The sequence below is a fragment of the Lissotriton vulgaris genome, chromosome 2_1 (assembly GCF_964263255.1).
Source record: "Lissotriton vulgaris chromosome 2_1, aLisVul1.2, whole genome shotgun sequence".
In the NCBI taxonomy this organism is placed as follows: Eukaryota; Metazoa; Chordata; class Amphibia; order Caudata; family Salamandridae; genus Lissotriton; species Lissotriton vulgaris.
The window spans coordinates 132,742,616-132,765,365 of record NC_141687.1 but is presented as its reverse complement, the minus strand read 5'-3'; the positions used below and the strand labels follow the sequence as shown (position 1 = coordinate 132,765,365).

Genomic DNA, 22,750 nt, shown 5'->3' with positions numbered 1-22,750 from the left:
CTCCAGCGGATCACCAAGACGAAGACGATGACTGCGAAGAGTTCGCACACTGGGTAGCCCTCACCTCGTGCCTCCAACGCATGTCTCTCGAGGAGGTGAAGGAAGCGGCACCACCAACGCGGTCTACGCCAAGACCGTCAGAGCGGTACAAGAGGGTTCCAGGACTGACTACCTGCGACAAGCAAATGGCTGGACCCCGGAAGATCAGGAGCTGCTCACAAAGATGTGGCCGGTTTGCCACGAGCTGAGCGCCACAGGAAACGGCATCCTGAGGAGAGGACCTCGGCTAGTGATCCCGCAAAGCCACACGCAGTGAGCTGTCCAATTAGCTCACGGAGGACATCAAGGCGTTGTCAAAATGAAGTCGCGAATGAGAGAAAAAGTATGGTTCCCGGAGTTGGAAGAAATGGTGGAGGAGTGTGTCAGGCAGTGCATGCCTTGCCAAATGACTGCAGGTCCGGAGAAGCCTGTACCGGTCATCACCGAAGAAGCCTGCACAGTACCATGGTCAAAGATCAGCATGGACTTCGGTAGCTTCCCAGGGGGTCGACACACACTTGTCATTGTGGACGCCTACTCAAAATACCCAGTGGTCGAGCCAATTGAGTCGACAGCGTTCGTCCACATAGGGCCTGTCCTAGAAAAAATCTTTGCGATGTTCGGATTCCCACAAGAAGTCCGCAGTGACAACGGTCCCCCATTCCAAGGGGCTGAATTCGCCACATTCCTCCAGCAACGTGGGATCGCTCATCAACGCATCTCCCCTCAATGGCCCAAGGCAAACGGGGATGTAGAAAGATTCATGCATACGTTAAACAAGATGTTCAGAATATCCACAGTGGAACAAGCGGACCCAGAACACCGGCTGTATGAGTTCCTGAGGGAATCCCGGAGCAACCCCCATTGCACACCCAACGGAGCCCGTGGGCTCTGATGCTCCAAGGACCGCGGCGAGACCTCCTACCAACCACACCAGAATGGTCGTCACCCCCCCCTGACACAGAACGAAGACGGCGGCAGAACCAAGAGGCGAGCAGACGCCGCCGAGCCACCCCCGACGGCTCAGACCTAGAGCGACGGTCATCCTGTGAAACAGACGCCAAGGAGGAAAATTCCAGACGCGTTATGAGCCTGGCGCCTGGACAGTAACAGCAACCCATGGCTCAGTAACAACCGCTCGAAAGGGAAGGGAGGAAGTATCCCAGAACGCGTTGTGGTTCAAGGAAGTCCCGCCAGAACATTACGCGGAGACCATCATCCACCAACCGACAGCCCGAACTACTGACGAAGCTGATGATGAAGCCGAGGCGCCTACCACCGGCCCGTCCGATGAAACTCAAGACACCTGTCCCTCTCCTCCTCTCGAGACAGGCCCGGGGAGTCCGGATTCGTCCAGACGAGAGGGGCGCACTGGCTCACAACAATACCATCTGCGGCCAAATCCACGCCCGAGCCAGAGATTGAGAGACTATGCCTGTTCACAAGACCCTGGGCGCCCGAGGGCCCGTGGGCATCAATGTGTGTGGACTTAAAGAACATTCAAAAGGACTAAGTTGGATAGGGATGCAATGTTTGCAGTCTAGTTGTTGGCGTAGCACGCATCCTCCATCCGCAGGCCAGGCGTGGCCAACGGGGAGTTAATAAATGGGGGAGGTCGACCGCTTGAGGTGTCACTTCCAACCAGACTACTGGCTGATGTGTCCGTAATTGCTGCTGTGCAGCCTGCCCTCGCGCTAACCATAAGCACCCCAGTCATGCCTAAGTGCCATCGGCCTGTGGAATATCTCATGTACTAGGACATTTCATCAGTTGTTGTGGGATATTTGAAGTTCGCTACCTCGCCGACCACTCCTCACTAAAGAAGGCTGGAGCTTCACAACGTATATATATATCGACAAGCTTCAAGAAATCTCTGTACTCATGCACCTCATGTAGGGAACAGAGAAGACACAAACCCTTCAGAATTAGGCACCAATTTTATTTTATTTGGGCTTCAAATCTGACGCGTTTCGGACTCGATTCGTCCTTGCTCAGAGATATATATATTTAGCGCCGAGACGCCTGTGGGTATTTGTTCGCGCTTTAAAAATGGCAATAAATAAATAAATATATATTTACAGAGGTTAAAGAGAATTTGTGGTTAAGTTTGGTTATAACACTTAAACGTAGGTTAAAAAAACGGTCAAATATTCACTGAACAACACAGTTAAAGTGCTGAAGTCGGGAATTAAAACTTACAAAAACACTGAAATTCTCACGTTCTAATAGGAACCGCAATCTATAACTCTAACAATAGGCATTCAACCATAAGTCACATTCCATATGCAGTGCTCCTCACCTTTGATGTGACAAATATTGTAAATATTCTAAAAGATGTAACAACAATATTATACTATCCCTAGTACTATGACTGAGATGACTATGAATGGGGAATTATGTATTAGTTATGTACTCTCAATTAATTATTTTTTGCTATTAGCTGTTCTTTCTTATTGGCATAAATATTATGAGGTCAAAAGCATAAGTTGGCTTTTGGTTTTTATTTGCCACCATAACTCTACTTCAACTTTGAATTTTTCTGTGCTTATTGGGATGTTGTGATGATATACCTCATCTAACTCTTTCTTGTACCCAACAACAGTGGACAGGGAAGATCTGCTGCAAAAAGCCTTCATCCATATGCAGTGGGGCTTGGACGCAGGGCCTGGCCAGGCACCAAATCCGCCGCAGAGAGGGCTACCTGTACCAGTTCATCATAGCGCCTTGCCTTTGGCAATGCCCTGGTCCTACCCTGCTGCTGGCAGCTATCCCCTCACTGTGGATGGCCTTCACCCATACACAGCAGGGGTTGGCAGTGCTCCCAACCCACCTGATATGGCCTGGGGCAGCCAATCTCCGCTGCATCCGTGTGTAGGGGGCTTGCCATGGCTTTACTATGGCCAGGCCCTGTGCCCAACTCACCGTGGGCAGGCAAACCACACTGTGTAGGGTAACTGAAGAGCCTTGCCTACAGACACCCCCCCCCCCGCTCACAGCCTTCAAGCAGGCCCGGTGCCCAACATTTCAAAAGGAGACTCACCACTGCTGTCTTGGGGGTTGGCTACAAAGTCCTGGTTATTTTTTCTTGCATATTTCCTTGGTGTTTGCAGGCACTATCCTAGGATTCACAAACGCTTGCTGAGTCATTGATCATTGTTGGACCCTCCTAGGGGTCTGCAGACCTGGAACCTTGCAGAAGGTCCAGACAAGATGCATAAAGCTTGCCCTGAGTTCACAGTCCCTGGCGAAGAAGCTTGCCTTGCTTTCTCATTCTCCAACCTTCGGGGGATGAGCTGGGAACCTCGAACCAGGCGCCAAGTTCTACAACTCCTGAGGACTGAAGCCAGGTTTGCAGCCCTCCTCAGTGAAATAACGGTCCAGGTATTAGGACATTTTTAGCAATTGAGTTCACCCAAATGTTTTTAAATGACAATTTTTCAAAAACTACTGAACACATTTACACCAAACAAAAAAAGATACGTGCTTCCATGACTACATTTCTTCTAACATGTCAAGTTTAGTGTAATTCTGTCCAGATTGTTTTTCTGTATTGAGGAGTAAAGAATCCTATTAGAGTTGAAATTGGAAATATGAATGAAATGTACAGTGAGGCAAGTTTTTGTAAAGATTCATGACAATTCATTAAGCAACATCAAAGGTATAATAAAAATCAACAATGCCTTTTCAACGGAAACTCTGCTATGCCACACACACACTGAAACACTCACTCATACACATACATGTATATATACATAGGTTGCGAGCAGAAGAAGCCGGAATAGCAGATGGGCCAAAGACCTAAACCATTAGGTAGTTTGCCAGGATGATGTGCTAATGAAAACAAAGATCTCTATTTTCTCCATATTTAAATGGAGAGAATTAGAGTTCATCCAACTGGCAACTGCACAGGGACAGATTTTGAACAGGTCCTGTAGATTAATGAGCATCCCCTCTAATCTCAGAGTCCACATAAGGTCAGCTAGTAGCAATTAGTAGATGTTAAAACAATGCAGGACTAAAAGCAGAACATTGTGGAATGCCAGAAAGCTTTTCCTTAATTGATTAACCAATGGAGCTAAGGACAAAGTGAGAGAGTGGCATTTAGAAAAGCTTAAATCCAGGCCCAGGTAATGCCAGTGACACTAATGCATGATAGACAATACAAAAAGATGCTATCTGCCACTGTGTCAAATGCCACAGAGGAGTTGGAGAGAAGAAGATTTGCATCTCCTCCTGCCTCTAAGATCATTCTATTTTCTTGGACTTAGATCAGAACTGTCTCAGTGCCAAATCTAGGAATAAAGACTGAATGTAAAGCATTTAGGAAGTTATTTTCTTCTATGTAAGAGGATAGCAGTTGATTACCTGTGCTCTCAGTGGTTGCAGTGGTGAATGGAATGAAAGAGATAGGCCCATAATAGTAAGGAAGAAGTAGGATCAGCTACTGGCTAATACACAAGGAGGAACGATAAGGAGCAAAAGATGACAATACAATTCTTTCATCCCAAAAGTCAAGCTGTTATCCAGAGGAGAGTTTAGAAGGTATATCTTTGTGAGAGACAAGGTTTAAGGAGGCTAGATTTGAACTAGTTGGACTAGACATGTGTATAGTTGAATGGATGTGAGGTCTTTAGGAAGGGCGATAATTTGCTTGATAATATGCCCTTGTGAATTCCCATAGAAGCCCAGGTTCTGGTGTTAACCTGGGCTACTGTGTGAATTCACAAGGGCATATTATCAAGCCCATTATCGCCGCTTTAGCGGCAGTTTCCTACCGATAAAAGCGGCGATAATGTATCGACCTTTCTTGATAATATGGCCCCTAGAGTCTTAGAGCTAGAAAAAAAGGCACTTGAAGTTGGTTTATAATTTTGAGTGGAAACACTCAGACAGCTGAGCATAGAGTTAAATAGAAGAAAGTACTGCTTCAGTAGCCATGTGGGCAGCCTTCCCTTTAAAATGCATAGGACCCTGCGGGATGCTGTCCTCAAGGCCCAAGAAGTCTTGGGGTGGGGCCCATATGCCCCTCCCCTGTACAATTATATGTGGCAAAGACTCAACCCCCCCCACCATTGGCACCCGAAGGCTTTGCGCAGCGTTTGGGTTGAATGTCTGCAGCTAACCCACCACCATGAATGGTCCAAGGCACTGCACAGCATGTGGTAGGCTGCCTCTGGGGGGGTTGGCTGCATGAAGAAGGTTAACTGCACAGCCCGGCCATTGCCAGGCCCTGTGGCCAAATCCCTGCTATGCACAACTAAACATCCTGGGCAGTACTGGGTTGGCTGCTTTTGGGGTTTGCCACAGAGCGTGGTCACAAGCCAGGCCTTTTTGGTAACCACCCACCATGCATGGCCAAAGGCTGTGCACAGCATGGGGCTGGCTGCTGCGGGGGCTTTGCATGTGCAGAGGGTGGTTGGATTTACAATTGGTAATAAAATATTACTTTGCGTTAAAAAAAACCTAGAAGGTCAATGAAAAAAATTTGAGTTAAAGGACAGGTATAGTTAGGTTAAAGGTTCCGTAACTAGGTCAATAATCAGAGGGGCCCCCTGCAACGAGTACGGGCAGACGTCAGGGGAAGAGAACACAACTGTTAGGGGAAAAGTCCACCCACATAAATAAAACAATGGCTCACAAGGAATCCACAAGTTTATATGTATTATGCAGGAGCTCACAAGAGGGGGGGCAATAGAAGAGTCACGGGGATGAAGGAATTTCAAATATACGTTTACAAAATCTTTATTTTCTTTTTATCATATTTGATTCACATATTCGCTATTCAAAGCATAAGACATCATAACAACTCAACATATTAATAGGAAATTATTGCCAAAATAAATATACATAATATAACATAGTTTCCCCACATCAACCTCTCCACACCCATACATTCACTGGTACTTCAGTCACACATAAACATTCATGCAAGTTCCACATACACAGTAAATTCCTCAACGTAGTTCCCAAAATGACACAAAAGAGAGATCCAGCGGAGCCTGGAGAGCGAACTACTAAAGAGTCCAGGTCGATAAAACAGGATCCCACAGCCAGGTATCGCCAACGCGCGTTTCGGTGCCAGGCCCAGATCTACGGGCGCACCTTCATCAGGGCTTGCACGTCGAGGAAGAGGGGGAAAGACACAGCTCATAAAAGATACACCAGTGACAAATCTGTTGTAAAAAGAAAATTCATTCGGGTTACACAATCTATTTGCTGGTTTATAGATTTACAAGTCCTGTATTCAATATATAGACAATTTACTTAGGGGTCTGAGGCTTTTGAATAGTTTCTTCAATTTCGTATGTCATAAGTACACATTATATTCAAATTGACATATGGTTCGATTTTTCACATGTTGCCTCAGAACCCCGCCCAATGTCAGGTAAGCTCCAAACAGAATAAATAAGAATTTTATAAATGGAAGGAACAAATTTAAAACCACACACTGGAATCCCCAACTACATGAATAATCAAACCTCACAGTCAATACATTTCTTCAAAGCATTCACACTCTCCAGATCTATTCCCTTGTGGTCTAGCGGCAATCCTCAGAGAAACTGAGAGGAGCAGTTTTTTAAAACTCATCTAATTTCGAGGAAATATATAACCATTTTCTTGGGAGGCCTAGTAGTAAACTACTCAACTACCTACGCTAGTTAGGTTTCCAAAAAATTGTCAATGGAGACTTTAAGTCTTCCTTTGTGCATACTCAGGCACTTGGATACTATTCAGCACAATTGGCAGAGCTGTGTGCTCTTGCTCTCGAGTTTGCTGATCCAAATGTGAATACTCTTGTTGTGTGCGATTCTTATTACTGCTTCTGGTCTTTTAATGACAACTTATTCTTTTGGTCTCGGAATGACTATTGAGACTCTAAAGGCAGTGCAATTAAGCATAAAACGCATTGGGTTCGAGTGGCAGACCTTAACCCCTTGCCCGCAGTGCAAATTCCGCTGCGGTGCTGGGGAATTCATGAGTGGGTGGGGATCAGATGCCCCCCCTGCCATCCTCCACACACGCCCACTGTGATGACGGATGGACGGGGCCATCTGATGCATGCAAGGGGTTAAACAATATCTCAGCGTGTGGGAGCACATGCTCTCGGTAATTCTTTGGCTGATGAAGCAGCTAGATCTGCAGTAGCCACGTGTTCCTAGTAGCAGTTAAGAGATCAGTGACTAAAATAGATAATTATATTCTGGCAGCTGTAGCTGCTATGAGGGACTGCTTATCCTTAGGCTTTCCCTTCGAAATACTCTAATCACATAACTCCCAAACAGGTTCCTTATGCTATGATTCCTTCAGTTGTGGTGATTCCCAACTCATACCGCAGACTTGCTTTGATCAAAGCTGCACAAGAAGGCATTGTGTCTACAGATGCCAGTATGTCGGCGACAGTCTCTATTTTACAGCAACGTTACTGGTGGAGTGGTTTATATAAACAGACCTGTAATTATGTATTTTTTATGACATTTGTCAGCAAATCAAACCATCTAAGGTCACACATCCACCTCAAACACAGCTGTGTATTTCTAATCAACCTTTTGCCAGTGTGTATCCTGATCCCTGTGGTCCACTCTCTTCTGATACTGTGTGTAAGTATATATTTGTTGCAATTGATTCGTGCACAAGAAGCCTTTGGGTTTGGCCACAATGCAGTGCTGATGCTCGTAATGTCATCAGGGATTTGCGTGTCTTTGTCGGGATGTTTGCCTGTGGCACCTTCCATTCTGTCCAAGATCCAGCGTTCCCCTCTAAGGTGAACAAGGATGCGATGAAGTCGATGGGGGTGCTGGTGCAGTTTTCATCTCCATACAGCCCTGAGGGCAATTCCATTGTGGAGCGAATGAGCTGAGATTTAAAGCAATCCTTGACAGCTAGTCTTATGTACCGGCAGGAACTGGCTGGCCCACTTGTATGGGGTTCAACTTGCACTTAATAATTTCCCTAGAAAAACTCTGGGTGGGAAGACCCCATACAAAATGATCTTTGGTATTAAAATGTTTCTGCCATACCTAGATGACCTAGACGTTGTGGCAGCTTCCGCAACCTTTGACATAGATAATCATTCTACTGTGTTACAGGATCTTCAAAAGACCCATGACAACTATGTAACTGAACATTTACCCTCTTCCACTTATGCAGCACTGCTGATTGTAGTTGCCGGCTGGCTTCCATAAATCGGAGCTCAGGTACAAGAAAAGCTTGAAAAAGAAAAATAACTTAGTCCCTCTTATCGTGCACCAGTGCTATGATTGAAGGGTACTCGTACATTCATTTTACCACCTTTACCAGGTCGCAATGACAAGAGATACATCTCAGTGGACAATGTCAAGTTACACCGTGTGGCCGGTTCTGAATAGTGTCACACCTGCTGTTTTGTGCAATGCAATTTCATTGGAAGCACTAACTTCATCATCTTCTACTGGTCCTCGCGTGCCTAAGGAAGTGTTGGACACTGTAATTGACAGTCCCCTGTCCGTCCTCTATCTTGGTCCAAGGACGTCAAGTATACATATCATGCTGATGAGTCCATTAGTAAGGTGCTGAACAGTCCTCGACTACTTCAAGCGGACGTGGCTTTTCTACCCCTGATTAATCGACATACTAGTGGCTACTTTGGAGATCACGCCAGCCTTTCTTCTGATCCTTCCTCCTCGACATCCAGTTTGGCAGACCCACCGACTAAATTAAGTATTTTCTTCTCTTGGTTCAAAATTACGTACCTGGTACCTCTATAGACCTACATTTGGTTGGTGCTTATACTGATTTTCCTCTTCATGCCAATTGGATTTGTGACAGTGTTCTTGTTACTCATTAATGGTCATTATTTGCCAGAATGTTCTGCTGTGAAGTTGGTCAATGGAATTCGTCCCATATCATGAAACGTGATCAGATACTTCCGGCTGCTGATAGCATTGTTTGGGACAAAGTAGCCTTCGAAATTCACAGTCCGACCGAGGTACTTAGAGTGCCATACGTGTTTCACGTCTCATTAGGAGATGTGGCAACACGGGACATACATTCTGACAATTGGGATGTGCAAGCAGTACATGTGTTGTTTTAAGATTTAAAATATTATGCTGCTATTGATGCTGAAGATTTGTATTTAAATTGTGCCAATTATGGTGATCTCTTTTACTATTAACATTATGGGCATCTTTTTTTGCACAAAACAAACATGTTACAACCTGCTTTTAATTACACTCAATGGGAACATTGTCCTACTATAGTACAGGGGAGTTATAAAACTCTAAATTTCTTTAAACTACAATTGCCATCTCACTCCAAATTTATATTGACCCATACTAAATTGATTGACGTCAACTCCTTCAGGACTAAATTAGCTAAACAGGGTTGGGATCAAAGGAAAGAGACTGTTGATTTAAAATCAATCTGGGACACGAAGCCTTGGCAGGTTTAGGGAACTGAGGCTTTGCATCCTGCCTGCCTCATCCCAGCTCAAATTTTGTTTTTAAATGATACAGTGTACCAAACCACTTGTTTCGGCTTGGCAACTGTAAAAAATTAAAATACCCCATCCATTCCATCCTTAGCGGAATATGACGACTGGCAGATGTATGACATTACAACGCATACATTCACAACCCATACCATTGCAACAAAACTTTTACAACGCAGGATCCATTGCAACGCATGCTATTACAATGCATGCCATTACAACGCAGATGCTATTACAACGAATGCCATTACAACGTATGTATGGGTAAGTATTTTACTTAATGGGAATGTAATAATAGTGTAAATGTTGGATAGTTTAGGGGTTAAAATTACTATTCTAACTCCAGGGGGTGTTGTAGTAGGGTACGTGTTGGATGGTGTAGGGGTTAAAATTACTATTCTAACTCCAAGGGGTGTAATAGTAGGGTAAGTTTTGGATAGGGTAGGGGTTAAAATTACTATTCTAACTCCTGGGGGTGTAATAGTAGGGTAAGTGTTGGAAAGTGTAGGGGTTACAATTACTATTCTAACTCCAGGGGGTGTAATAGTAGGGTAAGTGTTGGATAGTGTAGGGGTTAAAGTTACTATTCTAACTCCATTCTAACTCCATTCTAACTCCAGGGGGTGTAATAGTAGGGTAAGTTTTGGATAGTGTAGGGCTTTAATTAAAATAAATTATATTTAAATGTAATCAAATTAAATTAAAATATATTAAATTAAATTAGGGGTTAAAATTACTATTCTTACTGCTTGAACTCCTGGGGGTGTAATAGTAGGGTAAGTGTTGTATAGTGTAAGAGTTAGAATTACTATTCTAACTCCAGGGGGTGTAATAGTAGGGTTCGTTTTGGAATGTGTAGGGCTTTAATTAAAATAAATGATATTAAAATGTAATCAAATTAAATTAAAATATATTAAAATTAAAAATAATTACCCATACTGTTGTAATGGCATGCATTATAATAGCATCTGCGTTGTAATGGCAATGCGTTGTAATAGCATGCGTTGTAATGGATCTTACGTTGTAAAAGTTTCGTTGTAATGGTATTGTGTTGTTTTGCCCGCATTGTGATGCCTGTTTCCCCAACTGGCGTACCTAGACAAATTACACTATTGATGCATTACAAGCTTTGTTTAGAAATGAAACTTTAAATGTCTCTCAAATTGATTCATCAGGGAGGTTGGTTTGGCAAACAAATCCAAACGCATGCCAGTTGCGGTTTTATAATGTAACACCAGGGGGCACATTAAGATGACGGGCAGACTTTGTCTACCCATCAACCTGTCGTGTCTAGGGACCGCCCGCCATAAGGACGGGGGTCCCGTTGGGAGCATTAGGATGCGCCCGCCGCAGTGGCGGGCGCATCCTGTATCTTCAGCTTTGCGGCGTGCGGTGCTGAATGCACTGCCCGCTGCAATGCTGAAGATACATGCAATGCATTACAAAGCACAACGTGATAGGCACCACGCGGTGCCTGCCATGTTGTACTTTGTAATGCTGGGGGGTACCATAGATACCCCCCATGTGCACCCCCCACCCCCCTGGAGTCCCTGGGGGCCCACAATGGACCCCAGCAGGGTGTCTCCACATGCTTTTGCCACGGAAAGGCATTTGGACATGCCCATGCTAATATGGCTGGCCGTGTCTTACAGACACCGCCACCATATTACACCTTTTCCGCCCCAGCCGCAAGGCGACCAGGGCGGAAAAGCGGCAGATGGTTTTTCCGTCCGCCGCCGTCCCCCCGCCATCCTAATATGGCGGGGGGAATTTAGGTGCGGATGGTGGGCAGATTGCCCCTGCCAGGCTGGCGGTGGCCACCGTCAGCCTGGCGGGGGCAATCCACCCGCCATCCTAATGGGCCCCCAGGTTTCACTCGGACTAGACCACTTACACATTCGGTCACCACATACTCTGTGGGCAAATTATATCAATAAAGGTTGGAACATTCAACATTAACATCAGTGAAACAATACATTACGCTCTTGGCGAGTGACATCAATCTGGCCGACTTCATCTTTGGACCGAGGAATCCAAGATCTAAGAGGTTAATTTATGTAGCTTACAATGAAATTTGGTAACTTTTTCAGATAGAAGCAGCGCTTCGTTTGCGCCAAATTGATCAAGCCAATATAAAAATGGTCCTTGATGTGGTGGACAATAGCATCAATACACTTTCCTCACAAATTTACACGTTGGGTAATATTGTTTCGTCTGTTATTGATATTGTTCAAAGTGATGTATCTGTGTTATATAATGGTCAAAATCAGTTAAGATCTGTTATGCAATTTGCATGGACATTGCAAACTCTTACAATGGGAAAGCACCTTGGGATTATTTAAATGCCACTGTTTTTTTTGTCATTCAGTCTAACTGATAAACAAATATGTATGTCCATGAAAGATGCTGCATACACACTCTGGCATATCGAACAATTAGAGCCCTTGCTTTTCTCGGGGGCGGAAACTGACACTGCTGTTTGGTTAATTCATGGGGTTATCTTTCTCCCTTTTTCGCTGTTTCAATTTAAGCCATGCATGCAACATTTTCCGATTTGCCGCCTTGAACAATTCGGTAGTGCATTTCTACATGAATTGTGGACCCTACCTTTCAGTTACAGATGTCAGCGGGAGGGTAAAGAAGTTTTATTGCAGGGGAGGACTGTGATTCCACAGTAGGACTATCCCTGGTTTCCAACACGTTAAGTTGCACGGCGTTTGTAATGGGTCAGCAACCAATCGTGCTTGTTTTTTAAAAGTTAGCATGAGCTTTGCTGCCATGATGCTGCTTTTGCGCATGTTACGACATAACTTTGTTTTTGCAATACACTGTTTGTGCCTTTCACATGAGAATGGGCTGCTTTTCGGGTTCTCTGATTTTCCTGTCGTTTATTTTGTACACGTTGTGCAAGGTCGATAAACAATGCGCCTTGTTATTCTGTTCTGTTCTGTCCCTAGCACCTTGACATAACATGCTACACACTGCATACAATACTGATGACTCGTGCTTTGATATTACGGGGTGGGTTGTTGTTTTAACACACTTGAAGAAAACCGTTCCATAGAGAAGAGCTCAGCTGTTCCTATGATGTAAACCTTACATTCAGGCTTTAAGGTACGGGGTCTGCTATCAAAGCCCAGAGATCTTCTTTTATATAAATAAACTTATTCCAGTCAAGGGGAGGGTGGTTAGGCCTTATTGTCCCTTTTCCACTGTCTTTAAATAATGAATTCCCCCTTTGTACTCTATGAAATTGTTGCAATGCTAACTCTGTTGAGTTTATGCAATTTGCCGCTGGTAGTGGCTCATATACTGTATTGTAGAGCACAATAGGCAAAATAAACATTTTGAACTATTTCCGTGACTCTGCCAACTCTTACTGTGGACAAGTACCAGTGACTGAGTGGAAGAGTATGTCTTGCTCCCGTGATTCCTGAGAGCCGGGAGTGTTGTGTTTTGGGTGATCTAATCATTTGTAGCTTCGTGATATTTAGAGGAGAGTGAATGAGACACTATAGCTAGTCAGTTTGGGGATTTTGGGTACTAATGTGGTAGGTTGGTACATCCTTATACACTGGGGTCCTGTTTTCCTGCGCATAGTTTTGTATATGTGCAGAATCCCTGCAACAGTATGCTCTGTAGGTATGTGGGGTGTAATATATCAGATATGATTTGCCAAGGCTATAAGTATATCCATCAATCTGATGAGTTATCAAGAGTAATCCACAGGAGCAGAGCAATAACTGTGCAGAGATGGAACTGACCACACTATCTTGGTGCAAGTTAAATAGAAGAAGACCCAAAAAGCATTGTGTTAGAGCTAGCATCCTTGCACTGGTTCCCCTACCTTTTTATTTCAGACCTCCCGTTTTTGCTGACTATGTTTTTGCTTGCCTCAGGATTCTGCTAACATTACCACTGCCAAAAAGTGCTAAAGAGCTTGTGCTCATTCCCCTAAAACATGGGATAATTGGTGTATCCACAATTGGAATATTTAATTTACTTATAAGTCCCTAGGAAAGTGCACTACACATGCCCTGTGCCTAGGGCTTCTAAATTAAATGCTACTAATGTGCCACCCAATTAAGTAGCCCTTTAAACATGTCTCAAGACTGCCATTGCAGTGCCTGTGTGTGTAGCAACTTAAACTGCCATGTCGACCTGGCATGTTAAAACTCTTGCAAGGCCCAAATCTAAGGTAAACCCTGAACAGCTCCAAGGGTAGGGTGCAATGTACTTAAAAAGCATGGCATGTGTTTTGAGGTTTTGCTTGTCCTGGTAATGAAAAACTCTTACATTCGTTTTTTTACCATTGCAAGGCCTATATTTCCCATAGGATAACATTTTGATAACCTTGTTACATTTTATAAGTGTAATTTCCAAATAGATATATATGATTGGCTCAGGTTTGGTTTCTCTGGAATCTTAATACAAAATCCTAATTTATGATGACATCAGATTGCAATTCTGAGAATGCTACTTTTAGAAAGCTGGCATTTTCTTGCCTTAGATTTGTTGTGCCTGCATTCTGCCTCTGGTCACATGACTGGTGTAGTTGGCAGTTTGGCTTTGTGCATTCCCACTAGACAGCTTCACATAATAGAAGCTTAGGTGTGACTGAGAGGGCTATCCTGACAGGATGGGAGGGGGGAGCTGGACCCAACCTCACTTACACGTGAATCACACAAAGAGCTGGCTACCCCCTGTAGTTAGTCTGGAGCCAGGGAGGACAGGCCGGGGCAGCTGTGCACATCAAAGGCTTGCCTTTGAAGTCTCCCCCACTTCAGTACTGAACCTCAGACACAACAACTTCACTACACTTTGGGACCCATGGATACTCTGCCGGAAAGAAAGATTGCTGTAAGGATTGCCACGCTACTTGACTGCTACTTTGCTGGTCTCCTGCTTTGCTGTGATGACCTGCTGCCTGCTGCCCTTTTGCCTATGTGAAAAGGACAGAACCTGGTTCTCTTCAACCTAGAACTCAGAGTGACATAAAGAGCTAGTTGGCTGCCTCCTGATCCATAGCCTCAGGGACATAAAAGTCTTCCAAAAATCTTGCATCTGTTCAAAAAACGCTTGATGGCAGTGGTACACAGCAGCCAGCACCTCTGTATGTGTTTGCCCCAAAGTTATGAGATAAATAGGATATTCTCCAGCGTGCTCAATGTCAAGCACTGTGCTATCCACAATGCTACATATACATATACAGGATACCTTCATATAAAAAAGGCAATACATTGGTTGACAGAGCACAACACAAGCAAGTTACACAAGTGACTCAAGTGAGTCAGCAATTCAATAAACAACGATAGCGCAAGTCCAGAAGTATAAGCAACAGGAATATTTTATTCTTAAATCTTCTCCAATGTTGACAGGTAGAGACAACACAAGAACAGCTAACACGTGTTTCGTCTTGAGACGACTTTTTAAAGGCTAAAATAACTACTTTGTGTCGAAAGTATAGTATGATGAAGCTTCTTAGATTCACAGGATAGTACTCAGAACACTCGTAAGGCTGCCCAGGCTGCTATATTTTCAGCAAGTATGCTTTGCAAACCTAAATTTTATGAGGAATAGTTGGCCCACGATAAGGCCAAGGCGATAGGGTCAAAGCGTTCCAAGTTTGAAGCCCCTCTCTGCAGCGTATCGCGACGTAAGTTGCAAAAAAAACAGCAATCTGAAGAAGGAAGTCAGCCACCTGGACATTTGTTGGAAACTTCCCTTATAAAATAGTCACACGTAATAGTGAATTGGCAATGTAGTAATTATAAGATCCGAGCTACCTGGCTTCAATCTGAGAGACTGGACAGGATATATCGCGGGCAGGTTACCTGCGCTTGGGAGTGATTCGAGCACACCATTATCACGTGAGGTTGTTACTTGGCGTTTTTCTTTACAACTTAGCGAGCAGACCTGCTTTGATCTTATAATTACTACATTGCCAATTCACTATTGGTGAATTGGCGTGTGACTATTTTATAAGGGAAGTTTCCAACAACTGTCCAGGTTGCTGACTTCCTTCTTCAGATTGCGTTTTTTTTGCAACTTACGTTGCAATACGCTGCAGAGAGGGGCTTCGAACTTGGAACGCTTTGACCCTATAGCCTTGACCTTATCGTGGGCCAACTATTCCTCATTAAACTTATGTTTGCAAAGCAGACTCGCTGAAAATATAGGAGCCTGAGAAGCCTTACGAGTGTTCCAAGTACTATCCTGTGAATCTAAGAAGCTTCATCATACTATACTTTTGACATAATATAGTTATTTTAGCCTTGAAAAAGTTGTCTCAAGACAAAACACTCGTCGGCTGCTCTTGTGTTGTCTCTACATCTCAACATTGGAGAAGAATTACGAATAAAATATTCCTGTTGCTTATACTACTGGAGTTGCGCTATCGTTTTTTATTGAATTGCTGACTCACTTGAGTCACTTGTGTAACTTGCTTGTGCTGTGCTCTGTCAACCAATATATAACCTTGCATCTGTACCCGAACTTTGCCCTTTGTGAGTCTACCCTGCCAATTGGTGCCACCCCAGTCCTGGACCCTTGAAAGTGGGCACGAGGTGCTCTCCAGCAGAACCAACACATCTTCTCTGCAGAACGTGCATCTTCTAGCTGAGCAGTGTATCCTAAAGCAGAACTGATGCATTGCTGCTGATGTGTGGATTGGGCACAGCAAATCTCCACATCACCCTAGCATCTTCAGAACTGCGGTTTTGCTGGCGATGCAGCGCATCTCCGATCAAGGTTCTCATATCTCTCATAGATGGCAGCTCAATATCGACTCTGAAACTCTGCATCGCCGCAACACGGCTCATCGGAACCAACGCATCGCCTGAGCTGTACGCAGCATCCTCAACACCCAGACTTTGCATCACAAGCCCAGATTGACAGGGGCTTGATGTTCACACAACTGAACCTTGCACCACAGCCTCACCACATCTCGTAACAGGTGCATCGCTACGACCGTGCAACGCTTCCTTGCCTCACACCCATGCAACCCTCTACAACCAGGATGTAAGGTACCTTGTTCAGCAGGCCTAACCAGGTCCCTATAGGCACCCATTGTGGTCAGCCTGAAATTGTGACTTTGTCCCTGTCTGGAACTACCATATGTCCCTTGTTGGCACTTTGTGCTTTTTAGTGCTATTTAAGCCTAAACTTTTGAACTTCAATATCACCAGTTTCCCTAATTGGATTGCCATCCTTTTAGTCTTGTTTTGTTTATTAAAATCCATACTACTTGTCTAAACTTGGTGTGGGATATTTTTGTATGGTGTGTTCCCAGTTTTACTGTTTGAAGTGCTGCATAAATACTTTCCACATTGCCTTCTAGTTAAGCATGGGCGAATTTTGCGAATCTCGCGTTCGCGAATTTTGCGGATTTGCGAACTCGCAATCCGCAAAATCCGCGAATTCTCGCGAATTTGCGGATTTTTTTTTGTGTTTGCGCGGGTTTCTGCCAGTTCGCGAGGGTTTTTTACAATGTCGCAAATTGCGAACTTACCTGTCGGGTCGCAAGTTTCGCGAACTTGTTGTTTCTACGTGTCCAGCCTGTTTGGGACACTCTTCTTCATCACTGCCACTCTCTGTCACCACTGCCACTCTCTGACTACTCATGCCACCCTCTGGCCCACCCATGCCACCCTCTGTTTCATCACAGCACCCTCTGGTTGTCCAGTCAGTGTACATTATTGTGGCAACGCAAGCACACCTTCCCTGCCTCAAGTGACCTGAATTAATTTGGGGCTGATTAATGTGTCACAGAATATTTTTTTAGCTGGCACCTGCTTCCTTAGTGCTTCCTGATTAGTGATCTTTTGCACTTGCTAAGTGCTTTCATTGTTGCAAAATTAGTTACAACACCTGCCCTGCCCCAACTGACAATAATGCATTAGGGGCTGATTAATGGATTTGAACTTCCAGCCTGGCTCCTGCTTGTCTCCCTTAGCTGTAATTCAGGACCTTTGTGGCATATGTGTAACTATTCTGAGGTTCAGAGCAGGGTCACATAATAGTTTCAACTGGCAACTGAACTCTGGAGGGGCCCCTCAGGAAGCACTACAGGAAATGGCTACTAATGATGAGCCTGAACTTTTGAACCTGGTAAGTAGTTACTTTCAGTTTTGCTAAGATCGTATTTCTGCAATTTTGCACTTATTCGTGGGGCGCGAACTCACGCGAACAGTGCGAGCAAAATCCGCTGCTCGCGGATTTGCGGATTTTGCGGGAGATTCGCGAATCTCGCGGATTGCGAATTTACCGAAAATCCGCAAAATCCGCGAGCGAAACGGATTTTCCGCCCATGCTTACTTCTAGTTAAGTCTGACCGCTCTATTCTAAGCTACCAGAGGGTGAGCACAGTCTATTTTGGGTTTGGCTTGTAACTTACCGGGACTAGGGTTGTAGTTGCTGCTTGGCCAGGCTCACACGCCAGTCAATCTACAATACCAATTTCTAACACATTTTTATGGGGAACTTTGCTAGATATTTTTCCTGTTACTGCTGGAATAAGAAGCCAACATTTGTAGATACTAGAGTTTCTTTCTCTCTGTTGATTGATAGTCTTCAAGTCACTTCACTCATCGAATTCACATATTGTTCTTTCCATAGGTATTGGAATCAATGTTGGAGAGGTTACTGAAAACATGGTTAATGGGAGTTTGAAATGATGTTTTCTAGAGCTTACCATTTGCAGAAACAAATTTATAGTGATGTAATCATAACATGAGAAGCTTTATGAAAGAAAATGTACCATGCTGATCATTTCTATGACCTTCTTAATGTACTATCTGTGTACCTGCACCAGCTTAGATGACAAACTACACATTTTATAAATTAAAGCAGACTAGTAATTTTTAAAGGTTTTTGTTTTGTGTTGGAAATGTATAAATGCATTTTTCTTTCATCTAAGGTCTATCAAAGTCTTTGGGACTCATTGAAGGCTATGGTGGCCGGGGTAAAGGGGGACTTCCAGCCACACTTTCCCCCGAAGAGGCAGAAAAAGCAAAAGGGCCACATGAGAAATATGGCTACAACACCTACCTCAGTGAGAAGATTTCGTTGGACAGATCAATCCCAGATTATCGACCAACCAAGTAAGTACTTTCATTAAAATTTATATTCTAGCCTCCTGTAACCAGATTGAAGGAAATACCTCCATCATGTCAAGCAGAAGTTGATCCAAATCATTGTCCTTAATTTGCTAGCGTTTTTGAAACAAATATAAGAAAGCATTGGTCGAAAACATATAATATTAAATGTTTCTAACAAATGGACATACCAAGTATTAGAGGTTTAAGTTCAAAGACAGATTAATTTTTATCACGTTTGTCTTTTTGGTTTACAAGATATTGTGCAGAGGAATTAGCAAGTGTGCTCTTTAAACTTCTTCCCATCAAAGGGAATCTGTTTGGATCCTCTTCTATAAATGTATACTGACTCAAAACAATTTGGCAGATCAATATGCAAACATGACTTATTAAAAAGAAGGATTGAAGACTTATTTAGATGTTGTTAGTTGCCTTGCACTACCTGAAAACGTTCATAGTTTTAACATAGAAGCCTTTTTATTTGGCTAATAATACAAACCTGAATGTTTTAGCTTATAAGTTACCCACTGTTGATAGGTTGGAAGAGATAATCTATGTGCTCTGGGTTTACCTTAATGGTGCAAATAAACAACCTGCTAATTATTTTTCTAAATTCAGCGAGATCAGCAAAATTGATGTGCATAAGAACAGTTCATGTAGACTCATTTTATAGAATCAGACATTTTAGAACTCAGATTGACTAGCAGTGCTTTCTGAGTTGATGTTTATGCTTTTGAGTTGATGTTTATGCTTTTTGCTGACTGTTAGTTATTACAAATATGGGGTTTCCATAATACAAAATAGCTATGCAGCCTCAGGAGTAAGCTTATATGTTCGTTTGAAAGCACCTCCTTGGACATTGCAGTTGCATGAACTTTTTCTGCCTTTCACAAGGTAGTCTATAAGTCATTGTCTTCTCATATTAACCTACTGCAAGCAATGCCTGATGTGTTTCCATCATAAAATGCAACTTCTCCTGTAGTTAAAAAGATTAGGGGTTGTGCCAGTGGTTGACAAGCCGTTTGGGTGATGTATTTCAACGCCGAATCATATTCTATTTTTTTGTATTATGGAAGATTGACTGACCTCTAGGACAACTTGGCTGTATTTCAGAATAGGGTCATATTCCCAAGCGGAGCCGTATGTTCCTGCTGAACATTTACTATTTTTCATATTTATTCATTTATTTATCAATTCATGTTGTTTTTGCGAGCACAAATGTGTTACCTTTGTCACTTTAGAGTATTGCTGAAAAGCCTAAGAGCCAATGAAGTGCTTTGAAGACTGTCTTGACATGGCCTTGTCTCTGTGAATCAGAGAGCACCTGGTTGGTGTGAATTAAGGCACTTCCTGGCTACCTGGTTGGCTATCTTGGAGGTTTGGTGATGTTTTTCGGGTGGACCAATATCAACTATGCAATACCTTAAGCAATCCATTACCAAAGCTCATGTTAGCTCAACTCTTGGGTTGACTTCCGTAGAAGGATTTAGTAGAAAAGATGCATTTGTACGTTCACTCCTTTATCTTCTGCATTAAAAGTTCACTCCCTTATCTACTACATTATTTGAGATGTGATGTTGAATTTTGAATAACCCACAAATATCTCACCTGTTGTGCGTGGGTTTGATTGCACCCACACTATTGTGCTATGTTGCTAGGCTGTTGTTCTGTCGTCCAAAATACTGTCCTGCTGCCTGCCTCTTTCACAAACTGAAGTGGCTTCCTGTGGAGAAGCGTGTGCACTTTAAGGCCTTGTGTACCACCCATAAATCTTACATTCCCTGGAGGCTCCCATTCTTGCTCATCTGCTATCCCTCTATCGACCTTTATGTTCCTTTGCACTTAACCGCCTCTAATCTGGTTTCTGTCCCCTGTCAAGAGAGTAAGAGTTCATTTCATGCAAAAGCCCCCACTCTCTGTCTTTCTAAAACATCCAGAACAAATTGTCCTTCAGGAAAACTCAGTATGAATGAAACTTCTAGAAGACTCTTGATATCAATTCCCACCAAGCAGGCCAATCAGGAATCATTGTTCCCTGAGCACAGGCAGACGTCCTAGTTTCCCAACTCTTAGCAATGGGGTGCACAGCTGCACATCCTTGGATGTAACATCACCCTGGTCTTCCTGGTACAGGGGGAGTTCTCCCATCATTTCAGTCTCCATGTCTGAGGCCAAATTCTAATTAGGCTGCAGTTACCTGGAGGTCTAATACAAATAATAATTAGCCTTTTCTAACTTAATGAACGTACTTAACATAAGGCATGCATGATAATGCTGTTGAACAAAAATGAAATTGACCTCAGTAGTGTCCCAGGGTTCTTGTCTCTAACCAGTCCTCTTTATTTAATGTGTATCAATAACCCTTAATCTGCTCGCTCAGAGAAAGGGAGGTTGGAACCTTCAATTACGCCGATGATCTCCGATTGATCAATCTGCATCCTTCTGTTTCCAACTTTCAATCCACCATGAAATTTATCAGTGAATGGATGAACATTAACCATCTAAAACTAAACCCCAATAAAACTGAGCTGATCCTAATGGTAGACCAGCCCACCCCTGGAACTCCAACTTCTGGCCACTCCAAATGGAAAACCGTCCTCTCCCAGCATGGTCAATCAAAAGTCTGGGCACTATGATCAGCAATGACCTGTCTATAAACCCCCATATTGGGTCAGTGATCTCCTCCTGTTTCTTCCAGTTGCGAAGGATCAGGAAGATCAGTATATTTCTGACCACAGAAGCCCTGACCCTAGTCATCCTGGCTTTGGTAATCTACTTCATTGAATATGCCAGCTCACTTTATGTGGGTATCCCGGCTTAACAATTAAATTGCCTACAGCTGGTGCAAAACCAAGCGGCCAGACTAATTTATCACTATCCCAAATGGCACCATGTTAGACATCTAATAAAAGCCTATACTAGCTCCCTGTGGCCAAGCGCTGTGCATTTTAGCTGGGGTATATCACATTTAAAGCTCTTCATGGCAACAGTCCAGCAAGTATATCCTCTGGGAGTCAGCGCTACTTCCCTTCTTAGGACCTCAGGTCCTCTCATCGGAATTTGTTGGTCACCCCATCTTTTAAACGTAGGCAACATGGGGGACTAGGATTTGTGCTCTTAGCCTCTTAATTCTGGAACTCTCATCCTGTGGAGATGAGATCAGCGACCTCTTATGCGCTGTTTAGGAAACAGTTAAAGACCTGGCTGTTCCGCCAGGCAATGACTATTTTATTCCTCCTGCTGCTGCAGCATTCCCTGGACTCCAACGCCATTAAATTAAACCGTCCAGTGTACGTGCGCTTTACAAGTTCCTTTAACATAACAAACGTTGGATATATTAATTGCATGTGGAGGAGTGGAGCTCTAACTTGGACTGCCCCACATCTAGCTATCCCTGGAATAGTGTGGGCCCACCTTAAATGCATCATGCAGCTTCTTGACAAAAGTCTACCAAGATATTGTATACTAGAAGTCCATGCTTGATATATTGTGTGCATTGATGACATATCCTTTGTGTTTGGTGTAACAGAGATAAGGTGTACATCTTTAACCAACTGGTGGCTATCCCTGCCGTATTTGTGGTCTACTGACATATTCATGTTTTCTATGAAAAAAAGGGGAGCCAACTTTGTTCTAATGTGGACACTCTCATACAATTGTGGTTATAAGTTGCATATTTACGACCTTTGTAAAATGGTGCCCATCCTTTACATACAGTCGTTTTTTATTAACATAATTCCAGCTATCCCTTGCCTAATGGTGGAGAAAGATAATTCCTTTTTAGAGACATCTCCAGTATTTGATGATGGTAAATAGGCATGAACTGCAGAGTCTGTACATTTGTGAATGTAGTACATGTGATCCCTTAAAGAAAATGACAAGCTGAAGTTTGTGGCTCACTAAAAATGAAAATCTGGAATAACAAGACAAAACACTGTACTTTTCAGTAAAAATGTAACGTTCATGTGTGGAAGCCAGTCGTATTTATCCATGATGAAAATTATGTAGCTGTTTGGTATAATGTCTGTGATTTCAGAATCTCTCATGGAGTTGTTTTAGACAAAATACTTGTGGTTCCGGAATATGTGTAGTGATGATATTTGAGTAATAACTACTGTTATTGTAGGAGTCTTATTGCTGAGCTTGTTGC

At 43.4% G+C, this 22,750-nt stretch overlaps 1 protein-coding gene across 1 annotated transcript in view; it reads left to right on the top strand.

The window, feature by feature from the left end:
- GALNT17 (polypeptide N-acetylgalactosaminyltransferase 17) overlaps positions 1–22,750 on the top strand; it is a 1,810,367-nt gene that overhangs the window by 394,645 nt on the left and 1,392,972 nt on the right. Inside the window, exon 2 of the mRNA XM_086954581.1 lies at positions 18,423–18,606. Coding sequence (XP_086810707.1) covers positions 18,423–18,606 — 184 coding nt within the window. The remainder of the gene's footprint in view (positions 1–18,422; positions 18,607–22,750) is intronic.